This window comes from Salvelinus sp. IW2-2015, linkage group LG20 (genome assembly GCF_002910315.2).
Source record: "Salvelinus sp. IW2-2015 linkage group LG20, ASM291031v2, whole genome shotgun sequence".
Classification (NCBI taxonomy): Eukaryota; Metazoa; Chordata; class Actinopteri; order Salmoniformes; family Salmonidae; genus Salvelinus; species Salvelinus sp. IW2-2015.
In genome coordinates, this window is record NC_036860.1 from 17,377,029 (window position 1) to 17,395,255 (window position 18,227).

Sequence of the window (18,227 nt, forward strand, 5' to 3'; positions counted from 1 at the left end):
AACCACCTAACTGAGGAACTCAAATTAACCTTGCGCAATACCCTAGATGCAGTTGCACCCTAAAAACGAAAACATTTGTCATAAGAAACTAGCTCCCTGGTATACAGAAAATACCGAGCTCTTGAAGCAAGCTTCAGAAAAATTGGAACGGAAATGCGCCACACCAAACTGGAAGTCTTCCGACTAGCTTGGAAAGACAGTACCGTGTATAAGTATCGAAGAGCCCTCATGCTGCTCGATCATCCTACTTTTCCAACTTAATTGAGGAAAATAAGAACAATCCAAAATTTATTTTTGATACTGTTGCAAAGCTAACTAAAAAGCAGCATTCCCAAGAGAGGATGGCTTTCACTTCAGCAGTAATAAATTCATGAAACTTCTTTGAGGAAAAGATCATGATCATTAGAAAGCAAATTACGGACTCCTCTTTAAATCTGCGATTCTCCAAGGGCTTAGCTGTTCTGGATCTGCACAGCTCTGCCAGGGCCTGGGATCGGAGAGACACTTAAGTGTTTTAGTACTATATCTCTTGACACAATGATGAAAATATCATTGGCTCTAAACCTTCAAGCTGCATACGGATCCTATTCCAACTAAACTACTGAAAGAGCTGCTTCATGTTGCTTGGCCCTCCTATGTTGAACATAATAAACGGCTCTCTATCCACCGGATGTGTACAAACTCACTAAAAGTGGCAGTAATAAAGCCTCTCTTGAAAAAGCCAAACTTGACCCAGAAAAATATAAAAACTATCGGCCTATATCGATCTTCCATTCCTCTCAAAAATTTTAGAAAAAGCTGTTGCACAGCAACTCACTGCCTTCCTGAAGACAAACAATGTATACGAAATGCTTCAGTCTGGTTTTAGACCCATATAGCCTGAGACTCCAAATCTCTTGTGAAGGTGTAAATGAACTTTTTAGATGGCGTCAGACCGAGGCTCTGCATCCTGTCCTCGTGCTAAGACCTTAGTGCTAGCTTAGATACCATCGATCACACATTCTTTTGGAGAGACTGGAAACCCAAATTGTCTACACGGACAAGTTCTGCCTGGTTTAGATCTTATCTGTCGGGAAAGATACAGTTGTCTCGTGAATGGTTGTGCCTCTGACAAAATCAACTGTACATTTCAATGAAACATGTGAAGCCCCAAAATTGCCCGCGCTAGAAAGCCTGTGTTTCAGACATAAGGAAGTGGATGGCTGAAACGTTCTACTTTTAAACTCGACAAAACAGAGATCTTGTTCTAGGTCCAAAAACAAAGAGATCTTCTGTTAAATCTGACAATTAATCTTGATGGTTGTAAAGTCGTCTCAAATAAAACTGTAAAGGACCTCGGCGTTATCTGGACCCTGATCTCTCTTTTGACAACATATCAAGACTGTTTCAAGGACAGCTTTTTTCCATCTACGTAACATTGCAAAAATCAGAAATGTTCTGTCCAAAAATTATGCAGAAAATTAATCCCATTGCATTTTTACTCTAGGTTAGACTACTGCAATGCTTCTCTACTTTCCGGGCTACCGGATAAAGCCATAAATAAACTTCAGTTAGTGCTAAATACGGCTGCTAGAATCCTGACTAGAACCAAGAAATTTGATCATATATCCCAGTGCTAGCTTCCCTACACTGGCTTCTGTTAAGGCAAGGGCTGATTTCAAGGTTTTACTGTAACCTATAAAGCGTTACATGGGCTTGCTCCTACCTTATCTTTCCGAGTTGGTCCTGCCGTACATACCTACACGTACGCTACGGTCACAGACGCAGCCCTCGTAATTGTCCCTAGAATTTCTAAGCAAACAGTGGAGGCAGGGCTTTCTCCTATAGATCTCCATTTTTATGGAATGGTCTGCCTACCATGTGAGAGACGCAGACTCGGTCTGCAAACCTTTAAGTCTTTACTGAAGACTTATCTCTTCAGTAGGTCATATGATTGAGTGTAGTCCAGGAGGCCCAGGAGTGTGAAGGTGAACGGAAAGGCTCTGGAGCAACGAACCGCCCTTGCTGTCTCTGCCTGGCCGGTTCCCCTCTCTCCACTGGGATTCTCTGCCTCTAACCCTATTACAGGGGCTGAGTCACTGACTTACTGGTGCTCTTTCATGCCGTCCCTAGGAGGGGTGCGTCACTTGAGTGAGTGGGTTGAGTTACTGATGTGATCTTCCTGTCTGGGTTGGCGCCCCCCCTTGGTTTGTGCTGTGGTGGAGTTCTTTGTGGGCTATACTCGGCCTTGTCTCAGGATTGTAAGTTGGTGGTTGAAGATATCCCTCTAGTGGTGCGGGGGCTGTGCTTTGGCAAAGTGGGTGGGGTTATATCCTTCCTGTTTGGCCCTGTCCGGGGGTATCATCGGATGGGGCTACAGTGTCTCCTGACCCCTCCTGTCTCAGCCTCCAGTATTTATGCTGCAGTAGTTTATGTGTCGGGGGGCTAGGGTCAGTTGGTTATATCTGGAGTACTTCTCCTGTCCTACCCAGTGTCCTGTGTGAATTTAAGTATGCTCTCTCTAATTCTCTCCTTCTCTCTTTCTTTCTCTCTCTCGGAGGACCTGAGCCCTAGGACCATGCGTCAGGACGACCGGGCATGATGACTCCTTGCTGTCCCCAGTCCACCTGGCCTTGCTGCTGTTCCAGTTTCAACTGTTCTGCCTGCGGTTATAGAACTCTGACCTGTCCACCGGACGTGCTACCTGTCCCAGACCTGCTGTTTTCAACTCTTAATGATCGGCTATGCAAAGCCAACTGACATTTATTCCTGATTATTATTTGACCATGCTGGTCATTTATGAACATTTTGAACATCTTGGCCATGTTCTGTTATAATCTCCACCCGGCACAGCCAGAAGAGGACTGGCCACCCCTCATAGCCTGGTTCCTCTCTAGGTTTCTTCCTAGGTTTTGGCCTTTCTAGGGAGTTTTTCCCAGCCACCGTGCTTCTACACCTGCATTGCTTGCTGTTTGGTGTTTTAGGCTGGGTTTCTGTACAGCACTTCGAGATATTAGCTGATGTACGAAGGGCTATATAAAATAAACTTGATTGATTGATACCACATTACTTGAACACGACTGTTGTGTGTTGGTTTTGGATCAGCTCTCTGATGGGTTTATTAAGAGTCATCTGTTGAAAAACCCTGAGTTTATCTTATACACAGACGGTTCAAGCATTGTGGAGGGAGGTGTGAGGAAGGCAGGCTGGGCATGGGCAGTTACTACGGTTGGAATCGGCTAAACTTTGAACATTGAGATATTAAATAAATGATAGAGACAAAGCCTTGAAAAGAAAGAGTGTAAAAAGCCAGAAGGCTTTGGAATGTGTTTGATGGAGGAGAGGAGAGCGATGTGTTGATATAGGGAAGACAGATGGATATCTGTGGATTAGGAGGTGAGGGGTGAGGTCAGTTCCCCTTAGGGGAGTAATCAGGGTTGGTATCTGGTTACCTTCTTTCCTGTGGAGAAAGAAGGAGTGTCTTAAGTAGGATGCATATAAACTGTGATGTCTGATTTCAGCTGTACAGAACCTTCGGGAAAGATTAAACTTGGTTAAAGCTTCTCTAGTGTCCGTGAGTTATTTACTCTGAAAAATAAGAACCTAACACTACAATGGACAATGTCACTACCAGGCACGTTAGATTTGAGAAAAGCAGATATTTACTTTATGAGTAACACAATGCCTAACTATTGCATACAACTCTCTAATGCAGTAGGGGAAGCAGATAGACAAGTAAAAGAGTCATGGGGAATAAGTCCCGAGGGGGGACATGACGTAGTACCAGGACAGTGGGTGATGGTAAAAAAGGTATGTAATCAAGACATTAGTGCAAAAATTGGAAGGTCCTTATCAAGTTTTGCTCATAACGAGGTCAGCAGTAAAAGTCCAGGGAAAATCACAATGGATACATGTCAATCATTGCAAGGTTGTCCATTTTGATGACAAAACGGAGCCTGGAGAATAAAGAACTGATTGATTAGCAATCAGGGGCCAATCTCGTCTGAAGCTGAAGCAATGTTCCTTGATCCCTTGACTATACCTGAAAACATATGAGATCACCGGTGAAGTGTTCATTAGAGAAGTCCTTATCAACCAGTGGAACGGAAGAAGAATTCCTCACTACCGGCAGACTGTCAGACACTAATTTCTATAACTCTGTGTGAAATCTATTTCTTATTGCAACAGCAAGTAAGTGTGTTTTATAGAAATGCAAGATGTTTAATGTGAATAATTTTATGCTTACTGCTGTTTTTGATACTGTCTATTTTTTCATGTTTTTTCATGTTTTCTAAAAATACATTTTATCTCTAAAAATACATTGTTACAGTTGTTGGTTAGCTAGCTAGCAAATTTTTGGCCAGAATAGAATTGACATGAAATCAGCCAAAACACCTCAAACAAGACATTGTATCAAGAACAAGATGAAACTAGCTGAAACGAGTCACTTACGATTCCTTACATGGCAGTTTCTTGTCATTGTTGGTAGCTATCTGGCCATCCAGAATCACAACAACTCACGGACTTCTGCCCCATTGAAGCAGGCACATCGTTTTCAGGACGTTTTCAGCTAACCCATATATATTTGTTCCAAGATGGCGTAGCAGTCGGACGTCTGTTTGTCTTGTCCTGTCCCGTACCATGTATATATTGTTTTCTTCATATATATTTCGTACATATTTTTCCATCTACGGAATGAACATACTCTCCTGCAACCCACCTCACCCAATGTTGTACGGATCTGCAAATTTTTACACTTTAGAATCGGCACCCCCATCAGGAGCTAGCCAGCTAACTAGCTACTAGCTAGTAGTCAGTTAGCCACTGCTAGCGGTCATCACCGTTAGTGTAACGGATGTGAAATGGCTAGCTAGTTAGCGGTGGTGCGCACTAATAGCCTTTCAATCGGTGACGTCACTTGCTCTGAGACCTTGAAGTAGTGGTTCCCCTTGCTCTGCAAGGGCCGCGGCCTTTGTGGAGCGATGGGTAACGATGCTTCGTGGGTGACTGTTGTTGATGTGTGCAGAGGGTCCCTGGTTCGCGCGAGGGGATGGACTAAAGTTAAACTGTTACATTAACTCGGACATCAGCCAGCCTCAGCCCGGTCAATTCCTGCCAGTCTGCACAGCGCGATATCAACCCAGAGCATATCGGACTGCTTTTTCTCAACCACATCTCCTGGATTCCTACCGCAAGCGCTGAACCTTTACACCGGATCATCACAGCAGGCTAGCTTCTTTCCGAGGGGCTACTCCTGGCTAACGTCTCTGTCCCGAAGCAAGCACCAGTTAGCCTGGAGCTAGCCTTGAGCTAGGCCCATCTCCCGGCTAGCCGAAGAGGTCCATCAGCCAATTCTTGGGCTACAATACCTATTTTGCTAATTGGCCTGGACCCTTTTACTGCCGACATGGAGCCCCGCCGATCCATCACGATTGGTCTGCTGACGTAACCGTCCGAGGGGGTTTCAACTGGCTCTTTCGTTGCAATGTCCACCGGAGGCCCATCTGCTAGCCGACCCGCTAGCTGTCTGAATAGCCGTGTCTCCAGCTCGCATAGCTAATCATTGGACTTAATGATCACTCGGCTACAAATGCCTCTACCTAATGTCAATATGCCTTGTCTTTTGCTGTTTTGGTTAGTGATTATTGTCTTATTTCACTGTAGAGCCTCCAGCCCTGCTCAATATTAGGTAGCCCCTTTGTTCCACCCCTCACACATGCGGTGACCTCACCTGGCTTAAATGGTGCCTCTAGAGACAAAATCTCTCTCATCGTCACTCAATGCCTAGGTTTACCGCCACTGCCATTCACATCCGACCTTAACCTTGTCTGTACATTATTCCTTGAATCTATTCTTCCGCGCCCAGAAATCTGATCCTTTTACTCTCTGTTCCGAAAGCACTAGACGACCAGTTCTTATAGCCTTTAGCTGTACCCTTATCCTACTCCTCCTCTGTTCCTCTGGTGATGTAGACGTTAACCCAGGCCCTGCAGCCCCTAGCTCTACTCCCATTCCCCAGGCGCTCTCATTTGTTGACATCCAGAAAGGTCTTAGCACAAGGCCCAAAACGAAGCCTGACCTAAATTTGAGGTGCTTTTGGGTGACAGCGGCAGAACCATTGAGGCTAGAAGCACAATTCAATCACAGGAACCTTCCTAAGGTCCTCCCGATCTGTGCAAGCCTAAACTTGACTGTGTGGAATTAACCCTTAACAGTGAAAACAGGGTGTTTTCTTCTAACAGTTTACATTGACATCTCTCCCCATAGGAATACATTGCCTGCTGCCCTAAATTCAACCTGATGCCTATGTGGGTTATGATTGCCATCTCAAGCTGTCTTCAATGACAATCCATCAGGCCACTATGAGGATTACCTGTGTTGAGTTTAAGCTTCCTAGAGCAACCGGAAGTGGTTAAATTACCCTAAAAGTGGTTTTGATATACCCAACCTGCAGTTTGTATAAACACTGAGTTCAACCCTCTGTAAATCAGTCAGTTCTTAACGTAAAGACTTGAAACTCAGGATTCTGTAAAAGCCTACCCCAATGAGGATATGTCTTTACTTTCAGCTTCCTGTTACAACCGGAAGTGCCTTGAATTGGGGTCATAGGGGCTGTTTCAAAGGGTTAAAAAGGTCTCATCTTTCCAAAATTTCATATGTGTGATTAGGCAACCCTCATGAACCGGTACATATTAGAAAACCAGATTTTTTTACTTTTTTGGGGGGCCCTTTTTGGAACGCTTACAAATTCTCTCTAACTAAGGGTATTTGTACATTTCTAGTCTTTCAAGCTATTGAGGGGATTTCTGTCTATGGCGATGAGGGGAGATGCATATGTGAGTCTCAAGCTAATCGGACCATTGATATAAGAAGGCTTGCCCCTGAACACTTGTAACTTAACTGGGTGGCACAACGTGGCACTCCCGACATTATACTTGAGTACTGAGCCAATAGCAGCATCTATATATTAGAAATGGCCTTAGGCCCATAAAGTTCATAAACGAGATGGGCGTGGCCACCCTACCTTCATTCTTGAGTCTTTAGCCAACCGCAATATCAGTCAAATGTTTGGACACACATACTCATTCAAAGGTTTCTTAATTTTTACTATTTTGTACATTGTAGAATAATATTGTAGACATCAAAACTATGAAATAACACATATGGAATCATGTAGTAACCAAAAAAGTGTTAAACAAATCAAAATATATTTTATATTTGAGATTCTTTTAAGTAAACACCCTTTGCCTTGATGACAGCTTTGCACACTCTTGGCACTCTCTCAGACAGCTTCATAAGGTAGTCACCTGGAATGCATTTCAATTAACAGGTGTGCCTTGTAAAAAGTACATTTGTGGAATTTCTTTCTTTCTTAATGTATTTGAGGCAATCAGTTGTGTTGTGACAAGGTAGGGTGGTATACAGAAGATAGCCCTATTTGGTAAAATACCAAGTCCATATTATGGCAAGAACAGTGCAAGTAAGCAAACAGAGACAACAGTCCATCATTACTTTAAGACATGAAGGTCAGTCAATGCGGAAAATGTCAATAACTTTTTTAAAGTTTCTTCAAGTGCAGTTGCAAAAACCATCAAGCTCTATGATTAAACTGGCTCTCATGAGGACCGCCACAAGAATGGAAGAACCAGAGATACCTCTGCTGCAGAGGATAAGTTCATTCGAGTTAACTTCTCCTCAGATTGCAGCCCAAATAAATGCTTCACAGAGTTTAAGTAACAGACACATCTCAACATTAACTGTTCAGAGGAGACTGCGTGAATCAGGCCTTCATGGTCGAATTTCTGCAAAGAAACCACTACTAAAGGACACCAAAAATAAGATGAGACTTGTTTGGCCCAAGAAACACGAGCAATGGACGTTAGACCGGTGGAAATCTGTCCTATGGTCTGATGAGTCCAAATTTGAAATGTTTGGTTCCAACTGTGTCTTTGTGAGACGCTGAGTAGGTGAACGGATTATCTATGCATGTGTGGTTCCCACCGTGAAGCATGGAGGAGGAGGTGTGGTGGTGCTTTGCTGGTGACACTGTCAGAGATTTATTTAGAATTCAAGGCACACTTAACCAGCATGGCTACCACAGCATTCTGCAGCGATACATCATCCCATCTTGTCTGCGCTTAGTGGGGCTATCATTTCTTTTTCAACAGGACAATGACCCAAAACACACCTCCAGGCTGTGTAAGGGCTATTTGACCAAGGAGAGTGATGGAGTGCTGCATCAGACGACCTGGCCTCCACAATCACCCAACCTCAACCCAATTGAGATGGTTTGGGATGAGTTGGTCCGCAGAGTGAAGGAAAAGCAACCAACAAGTGCTTAGCATATGTGGGAACTCCTTCAAGACGGTTGGAAAAGCATTCCAGGTGAAGCTGGGTGAGAGAATGCCAAGAGTGTGCAAAGCTGTCATCAAGACAAAGGGTTTGAAGAATCTCAAATATAAAATATATTTTGAGTTGTTTAACACTTTTTTGGTTACAATATGATTCCATATGTATTATTCTCAGTTTTGATGTTTTCACAATTATTCTACAATGTAGAAAATAGTAAAAATAAAGAAAAACCCTTGAATGAGTAGGTGTGTCCAAACTTTTGACTGGTACTGTATATTAGAGTTGGCTTTAGGCACTTATAAAGTCACAGATCTAGGATCAGTTGACCTCCACATAATGTTAACATCAGCCACTAATATCTGACTTCATATGAGACTATAGCTGTTTGTTCATTAAGAATTATATTTGGCCTTAATATACAGCATATGACTTGGGGGGGGGGGGGGGGGGGCTGCTCAATGATTGGCTGTAGTGTAGGGTGTGTCATACAATGTATCAAAATTCCAACTGCTAGCTCAAATTCTCACTCAACTGTACCACTAATATAAAAATGTTCCACAGACTCTTGTAGACTACTATGCACTGAAAAACATTTAATATGTTACAAATCAAAGCTTAACATTAAAATATGTGATTTCAAATGATTAAGTTAAATTCAGATAGGCCTGTTATGTGCTCAACACAAACATAAAATGTGTTGTTGTTGCTGTAGACCTTTTAACAGATCTAGGAGCAGTTGACCTCCACAGAATGTGAACATTAGCCTCTAATATCTGACATCAGTATAGTTTATAGAAGTGTATCTGTCTGTCTGTGTCTTTCAGTTTCTGTTTAGACTACATCAAATATAGACAAGCTGTGCAGCCACACCATGTTCAATCATGTTACCTAATTAGCTAGCTAGCTGACAATCTGGTTTACCTGTAGCATATAAACATTTGTTGGCACAGAAAAAAAGGGGATATAAAAAAATGATTGATCAAATTCATCCTGCCACTATCTGACTGGGTTAATAACTTAATATTAACATTAAGTTAATATGGACCCATTGTCTTAGACTTGAACTCTTGGACCGAACACTGGGACTCTGATTTCAGCCATAGGGACTTGTGACTCGACTCTTGACTCAAACATTGGTGACTTTGACTCAACTCAGAGTTAGCCATAGAGTCTTGTGAATTGACTCGGTCTTATGCTTTAGTGACTCGACTACAACACTGCTGCCATTACATGGCTACTACTACTGCTACAACTAACAATTCTAGCAAGGGGTACCCCAGGTTGGGTACACTTTTCTGCTGCTCCCTCAAAAGCATTAAGCAGACATTTTGATTATACCTCCCTGTTGGGGTGAGTCTATCTACAAATAAACCCAGCAAGAGGATTACAACAGCTAACACAGGAAGTTGAAATACTGGGGTCTGCCTTAGGTTCCCTCAGTTCTACCCCATTTTGAAAAGGTGCTTTTCATCCATGACCAGGCCATGTTTCAGCCATTGTGCCGCACTAGGCAAGACAATTGCAGACCTTCTCCAATCCGGCGAAGAAATTGGCCTATAGTGTACAGTGTCGGCCAATAATGTCATTTTATAACTATGCCTACCATAAGATAGCCTCCCATTTGTAAAACATGCAGTTGCGTTGGCTTTATTAGCCTAGTCCTGATTCCTGACAAAAGCTTATAGGGACTTGTCCTTTAAGATATGAACATCAGCTACCCAAGTTTATTATGAGTTTTCTTGAGGCTTTTTGCGAAGACATCAATGCTGATGTAAAGGCCTACGTCTCCACAGCAGTACAAACTTGAAATCACTTATTATCATTACATTTTATTCCACATAGTGAAACCAGGGGTCTAGTGGAGGGTAAATGCAAATAGGATTTAAAAAAAGGGCCTGTTATGAGAGAGAAAGAGAGATTGTGAGAGTAACTGAGTGCCTATAGTGAGAGATGGCTGTTAATATTGCTAGGCTGTTTGGTCTGTGGGTAGGTAGTGAACCTGATTGCTGATGGGTTAGGTTGCTAGATAGAATCTTAACCTGCCATAAGCTACTTTTGTGTCAGCAAGTCTCCCCAGTGAAAAATGTCCATATCCACCACTCCATCTCTCATGTACAGACCATTCAAGTAGCTGCACTTAACACCTCACTGATACTGATTGTGTAAGCTACAAACCCAAATTGTCTAAGGAAATGTAGCTAACAGTAATAACATTGCASACATATTCAGAAATCTGGGCTGATGGAATCATTGTTATGCATGTCTACTGGCCATAATTTCCGCTCACGAACCTGCCCCTCCCCCACTGCAGAGTGCACAAAAGTACCAAACTACTAAAGGTTTCACAGGTCAACACAGTTCCCCTCCCCCATGCCGTAGTGACAAATCTCTGCCAGGGTTGCCATGTATGCGATTTAGTCTTTTATTGAGGTACTTTTAAAACTTTGCTGCAGGTGAAAAGTTTTAGTCGCTGGGTGCAAGTTTTTATACTACTTCTATATTGCAACGTTACCAAAATGGTATTTTTTAAAATCCATTAATTTCCCTGTAATCTGCTGAAATGGTGATAGTTTTTAGGCTTTGCAGGTGTTTTTTTTTTTGGATCTCCTAAGAAATTTGAAATTGACCTGGCAAGCCTGTGTTGAGCATGATCACAACTAAAGTAGCTGTGCAACACGTTTTTTAAGGAAGAGGAGGAAGGTTGCAAACGTTCACATTCATGCAAGAAGGTAAGCTATTAACTAAACTGTTAACCAATATTTTAGCTAAAATTGTATTTGTTGTAATGGCAAGCAATGCCTGTTCCCGTTGTCTTTATTTGTAATTAATGTTAGCTCACATGTCTTTCGGTGTATCCGAAAACCGCATTGTGTCAGATATACTGCCTCATGAGATTGAAATTGGTAGGCTTATCCAAACAATTCATTAATGTGCAGTTGTTACTTTGCATGTTTTTACCTTATACTTATTTACTGCTTGCTAATGATTAGCGTGGTAGCTAATGATTAGCGTGCTAGCTAATGATTAGCATGCTAGCTAATGATTAGCATGCTAGCTAGCGGTTAGCGTGCTAGTTTAGCATAAATGGTAAACATGTCTTTGATTTAGAATACATGATTGTGGTTAACCCAATACAGTTGACCAAAGCTATGCTTGGATACAAGACTGATGACTCAATAACCAGTATTGACAACAGTAAAGATGGTTATGTCCCAGGGCCATCTGGATCATCAGAGGAAGGCAATTTCTATAAAGAAAAACATGACAGGTATGCCTATACCTTACATACACATGTACCTATTCTTAACTACAATGTCCTGTTGGAAAATTACATCTTTTCCACTGATGTTTTCCAGGAGAGATGTCAATGATTCGGGCCAAACAGCCAATGACCAAGGGAAAGCTGGGACAAAGGAGAGGCTCACACGGTAAGCATGTTTCCTGCTGCCTTCAGTCAGTGCATTTTCACTCTGTAGTGTCAACTTATGGCCATACTGTGCTGGTCCAGATCAATTCTGTCTTCATCAGTGTATTTCCAACCATGCCAGTACAGAACGGTTCAGTTTGGATTGTACAGAAGCTAAGACGTTAGATCTGGAACTAGTGTGTCAGGATAGATGATAACACAGGAGGATTACCACGCTTTACATTGTTTTACCTGGGGGAGGGAACTTAATTTAATAAGTATTGCTTTTATTAGAAGGTTTACATTGCAAACAATTTGATGCAAACAATTTGATGGGCTTAGATTCCATACAGATTGAGTCTGCCTTGATGTCAGCATTGCACATTCTTCTCTTACATCCTTATCTATGTAGTTATTTAGTTGGGATTGTTAGACTAACAACACAGCTGCAGATACAGCTGCAACCTTGTAGAGTTAATTCAGAGATGTTCAAGTACTGTATTGTACTCAACCTTTATATAATGTAGTCATTCATAATGCCATCTCTTTCCAAAGGAGCCAAAGGAACAAAAAGGTATTGGTCGACAATAGAGGTAGATGCAGTTGAAGATTCCTTGATGAATTTTATCCGAATGGGAAAAACGCCTGGAAAACAAGACTGTGAGAAATGCATTGCTGCTTCTCCCCAAGCGCTAGTAAACAGGGACTAGAGAGCAGTAAAGTTCTATGTACACAACAGAATAGTTGCAGATCAGAGAAAATAAGTGTATGAGATGCTTCTGGCTATCTTGGTGTACCTCTGAGGATTTAATGGGACTTACTTGACTTAAGCTCATAGGCAGTTGACGAATGTCCTCCATCTCACTCTGTTCGGGGGAAGTTTTTCCAGGTGGGTGGTTCACTTTTGTAGTGACTAAGGTCTCAAGAATACAAAGCCTGCTGACTTTGAATGATACAGAAAAATAAAAAAACATTTTTCTAAACTATTAATCTATTTCTTGGATATATTAAATCCATTATTGAAATGGTTGTTCCAGTTTAAATCCTTTACAGAAGAACTACACTACAGCCGTTGAGTTGCCATCTGTGTTGCATCATTGTGGCATCTACATGCAATATTTTCAGTCATAAAATAGAATGAATGCATCAAATATCGAGAATTAAAATTTGATAATTATTTTACGCTTCCATTAGGTACAACGTAGGCAGTTGGATAGCTTTTATAGATTTTATAGAGGCATTCTCTCGATGCTGAGTGGCTGCTGCCAACATACAGACTCAATCTCTAGCCACTTTAATAATTAAATAATTAATAATTTGATGTAATAAATGTATCACTAGTCACTTAATGCCACATTATATAATGTTTACATATCCTACATTACTCATCTCATATGTAATACTGTCCTCTATACCATCTACTGCATCTTGCCTATGCTGTTCAGCCATCGCTCATCATATATTTTATGTACTCATTCTTATTCATTCCTTTACACTTGTGTGTATAAGGTAGTTGTTGTGAAATGGTTAGATTACTTGTTAGATATTACTGCACGGTCGGAACTAGAAGCACAAGCATTTCGTACACTCGCATTAACATCTGCTAACCATGTGTATGTGACACACACGATTTGATTTGATTTGCAATGTGCGGTCTCAAGTAGTTGGTAAAATTACAAGTGCACTTTTTTAAAGAAGTCAGCAACTTTAGGTGATTTCCTCATAATAGATTCTTTCCCTAACTCGTGAGTGTAATTTGTGCTTCTATGATGTCTGGAAAGCATGGTCCTCAAAGGTGTATTTGTGAGGAGTCCTAAATTGGTTAGAAATTCAAGACTGTGTGTGTGTGTGTGTGTGTGTGTGTGTGTGTGTGTGTGTGTGTGTGTGTGTGTGTGTGTGTGTGTGTGTGTGTGTGTGTGTGTGTGTGTGTGTGTGTGTGGTGTGTGTGTGTGTGTGTGTGTGTGTGTGTGTGTTGTGTGTGTGTGTGTGTGTGTGTGTGTGTGTGTGTGTGTAACCTTTATTTAACTAGGCAAGTTAGTTAAGAACAAATTGTTATTTACAATGACGGCCTATCCTGGCCAAACCCGGACCACGCTGGGCCAATTGTGTGCCACCCTATGGGACTCCCAAACACGGCCGGATGAGATACAGCCTGGATTTGATCCAGGGACTGTAGTGACGCCTCTTGCACTGAAATGCAGTGCCTTGACCGCTATTTAATTGTACTAGAAAGCTTAAAAGGACACTCAAATTTCGGTTAACGGTATCGCATTTTATTTGCAAGGAAAGTATCACTATRGGCCAAAAATGTCATATCGGTGCATCACTAGACACAACAGTAGCTAAGATGGGGAGAAGTCTGTCCATAATAAAGTGCAGCTCTGCCTTCACATCACTATCAACAATGCAGGTCCTACAGGGCCTAGTTTTGTAGCACCTGGACTACTGTTCAGTCGTGTGGTCAGGTGCCACAAAGCGGGACATGCAATTGGCTCAGAACAGGGCCAGCCCGGCTGGCCCTTGGATGTACACAGAGCTCTAACATTGCCCGTGTGTTAATCATTGTGAGTGTGTGTTATTTATTCGAGGTACTCCTCACTCTTTTGTTTGGGTTTCAACCCTGTGTTTTTGTATAGTGTTGGTTTGGTCTTCGTCCTGTGCCTTTACAAAGCACGCCGTAATTTAGGTATAATAAAAAAAACTATTACGCATTCCTGCGCCTGTCTCCCGAATCAATCATTCCGACGTGACACACGATGACATACGCACTATACACACGTACATATGGATTTTGTGTTGTAGATATGTGGTAGTAGAGTAGTGGCCTGAGGGCTCACAATTAATCTGTTATACAATTTTAAAAACATGACAATACATTCATAACTGCCTTGATTTTGCTGGACCCAAGAAAGAGTAGCTGCAAATACAAATGTCCAGAGATGGCCACCCCCCACCCCCCCTAAAGTCTGATAGGTCGTCTCTGCATATATTGATAATTTTGACTAAGACACCCACTGATAGTAAGACTAATCAACCTCACCAGACAAGCATCCGAGCAAGCAAAACAGCACCCTCCTGTCTTAATATGTGCGCTGGGGCGCTGTTTATACTTTTGTTTCTTTTCCTATTGCTGACATTTTGGGGAAGCATGGCTTCCCTTGGCAGCAATGGACACATGCCACTTTGTAGGCTGAATTCCATTACACTTCCATTACACTTATGGTGTTTGTAATATGTCCCTTTCCATTCAAATGGTGGGTGCACAGGTGCACTGTTCAAATGCTTATTTTGGAGTAGACAAACTTTTTGAAATGATTTGTTGGACAATCAGATGAAAACATAATGATCGGTTGTGTGTTCATGACACATTAAAAGGTAATACATTTTTACAGTTAAATGACATGTCTTCACTATAAAGCCCATAAAAACATGTTTGTGCACGTGCATAGGTCTTGTGGAAAAAAATAGAGCCCCCCGAATGTCACGGTATAATTGGCACTCGAGATGGCACTTTCAAGTTCATTTATTGCCGTATGCTAATTGAATGCAAACACTACAGTGAGACTTTTTGAATTGATTTACGATTTATTTGAACAGGGGAATGTACCAAACCTAAGCTGAAGCATTTAATGTGTTGAACCGTCAAAATGATATTGAAAAAAATCCCCCTTGCATCGATTAAGGTTCATGATGTTATGGCCCCTCTAAACGGGGTCTGCGCCCCAATTTGGCCACCCCATTCAAAATGTTCCAGATAGTTTCTGAAGAAAAAAATACACAAAGCATAAACACGAACTCTGAAACAGAAACACACTTCAACAACTGCACAACTCTATCACTAATTTGTGCACGCACGCATATAGTAGGCCTAATCAATCATGACTGCTCGTTCTCAGTAATGCATAATATCAATCACAGCAAATGATGGAGAAATAGGAGAGATTAATGGAGATATGAGAGAGATAGAATGGGATTTAAGAAGGCAGGGATTGCTTTCAGTTCTTAAATTGACCTTGGTAAATAAGTTAGGCTACTCCTCTCTGCTCGACTGATAGAACAACAAATTAAACCAGGATGTCTTATGTCTATTTTATTATGGTATCTTCATCATTTTAGCCTGTACACCGACAATAGGCCTACTTGTGGCAAATCAATACAAAAAAGTCAATCAAAAACAGTTGTAGGTCAAGAAATGTATGTCCTAATAGGACAACTATACAAATAGCCTGGTAAGGTCTGGATATGGCTAAATACATATGGCATATTTCAAAACTCGTGTCTTATGGACACACTAATATTGAATAATAACATTGGAAAGTTCTTAAATACTAAACTGAAAAATGTATTTCTAACATTTCTTTCATTCCATTTAAGTGCAGAGGCAATAGGCGTCATTATCTAGTCTAGTCCAACACCAAAATAAAACCTTCAATTTTGCTCATATCACATTCTCAACCAGTTTTAAAACTTACCTGAGCTTATCCTGTAAACGCAATCAGGTGATTCATGTTTGAGCGCCGCTCGCCCCTCTGCTCGCGACTCTGCTGCTGGGCCTGTATAGTTGGGGTCCCGGTGCACCGTGGTGCCCCGGCTGACCGTCTGCTGAAGGCAAAGTGATGCTGGGGCCACACTCCCCACCGTGGTCGAGGTAGATGTCGCGACTCTGCTGCTGGGCCTGTTATCGCATGGGAAGTTATGCTGCAGCTGGGATGTCGGGTTACGCTGGCTGATGGTGTGGGTGGTTTGGTGGAGCTGCTGCCGCTGTTGCTGATGCTGCTGCTGAAACGGATGATGGTGACTGAGATGAGTGTAGTTCTGTCCGCCTCCGTCTCCCAGCAGCGGGATATCGACCATTGTGGGTCTGTGGAACCGCGCCTTCCCCGCCAACCGCCTGTTAGGGAAGGTTTTGAGGTTGCTGTATGGACCCCGCTGCTGACCGCACATATTTGGGGCGCAGAGACCCTCGTCAGCAGGTTGCGTTTCTCCTTCCATCACTGCTCGCTCCTGGCGCGTGCTTGTGTGACAGTCTGGTGATTGGTTATTTTTTTCCTCATCACTGTCTCGTTGTCTGGCTCAGTTTTCCCTTCTAGGTACAATCACTTTTATTTACGCAGCGCCCCTGTCTGGGGAATAGCGCTGTGGGTTGTCAGTAAAAAAAGAGTATGACATGTCATATTATTTTTGGGCAGACAGCATCAGATACATGGGCTACAGATACTAAGACACAGGGGCGCTGTTTGCCTCGATCAGATCCTGGCGCGTCCTTGTGTTATTTTTCCTCACTGTCTCGTTGTCTGGCTCAGTTTTCCCCTCATAATCACTTTTTTTACGCATCGCCCCTGTCTGGGGATTGGCACTGTGGCTTGTCAGTAAATTAGAACACCCTCTGAATACTAGGCTACAGTAGTTTAATATTCAGAGTGGGCTAAATCACTGACAGGCCACATCGCCAATCCCCAGACGGTGCCGCCGTATAAGAAAAGTGGTTGTGCCAAGAGGGAAACGCAGGCGGGAACTGCACACCCTGCTGACAGTACACTGTCTCTAGCAGGTTAGGAGATCATTTTCGCTCACCCTAACTCTTTCCTAAACTTAACATCAGTTTATATATTTTTTTGTTATATATATTTCCAATGACGGCCTACCCCAGCCAAACACTCCCGTAACCCGGACAACGCTGGGCCAATTGTGCGCCTCTATGGGACTGAGGGATCCCGAGTGGCGCAGTGGTCTAAGGTGCTACATTGCAGTGCTAGAGGTGCCACTACAGGATCCCTCAGTTTCCTAACCTGCTATGTTAATTATCCTAACATGCTGCGTAATTTCTAACCTGGTCCACTTCAGTATGGAAGCTAAATCGATGAAACTATAGCGGCCATTTTGCATCTTGACAAGCCAGGTAAATAGAGAATATGCCACCCCTTCACTACGACAATGGCCTCAAATAAGCTGCCACTCAAAATGACACTTAAAATGAATTGGATAATAGTGTTGTGTTTGGCTTTTGGGGAATGTTTGAAATAATCCTACAAGAGACCAAACATGGCATGATTGTCACATCTAGCCTACTGACTGATGACATTATTTTGCTCATTATGCCAGTCCATAAAATGTTTAATTCACGAATCAACAGTTTCTCATACATTCCAAGTTATCGAATTAGAGAAAACAAATAAAGGGGGTAAATTATACAAAATGAAGGTGTCATTTGTTTTTTTTAAATTCGATTTTCTACTTTACAAAAACGGAATATTCAGTATAGGTAGGCTATACACTCAGACGCCATCTGAGTAGACTACGTTTTCCTTTAGCTAACCTACATTTAGCTGGCATATGCTAATGTTGGCCTATAGAAGAATATCAATTTGCATCTAGAAAGGAAAAACAATCCATTAATCGAATAAGGTAAGAAATTCAACCTATATAAAGTACAATGCCAATAAAATACGGTGACAGTCAAAGTTAAGGCCACCAGAGGGCGACACAACAA

At 42.2% G+C, this 18,227-nt stretch overlaps 1 protein-coding gene across 1 annotated transcript in view; it reads right to left on the reverse strand.

Annotated features, from left to right (window-relative positions):
- Positions 1-16,815, reverse strand: part of LOC111982089 (BEN domain-containing protein 4-like) — a 50,966-nt gene extending 34,151 nt beyond the window's left edge. The window contains exon 1 of the mRNA XM_070449250.1: positions 16,210-16,815. Coding sequence (XP_070305351.1) covers positions 16,210-16,729 — 520 coding nt within the window. The 5' untranslated portion in view covers positions 16,730-16,815. The remainder of the gene's footprint in view (positions 1-16,209) is intronic.
- Between the last annotated feature and the right edge of the window lie 1,412 nt (positions 16,816-18,227).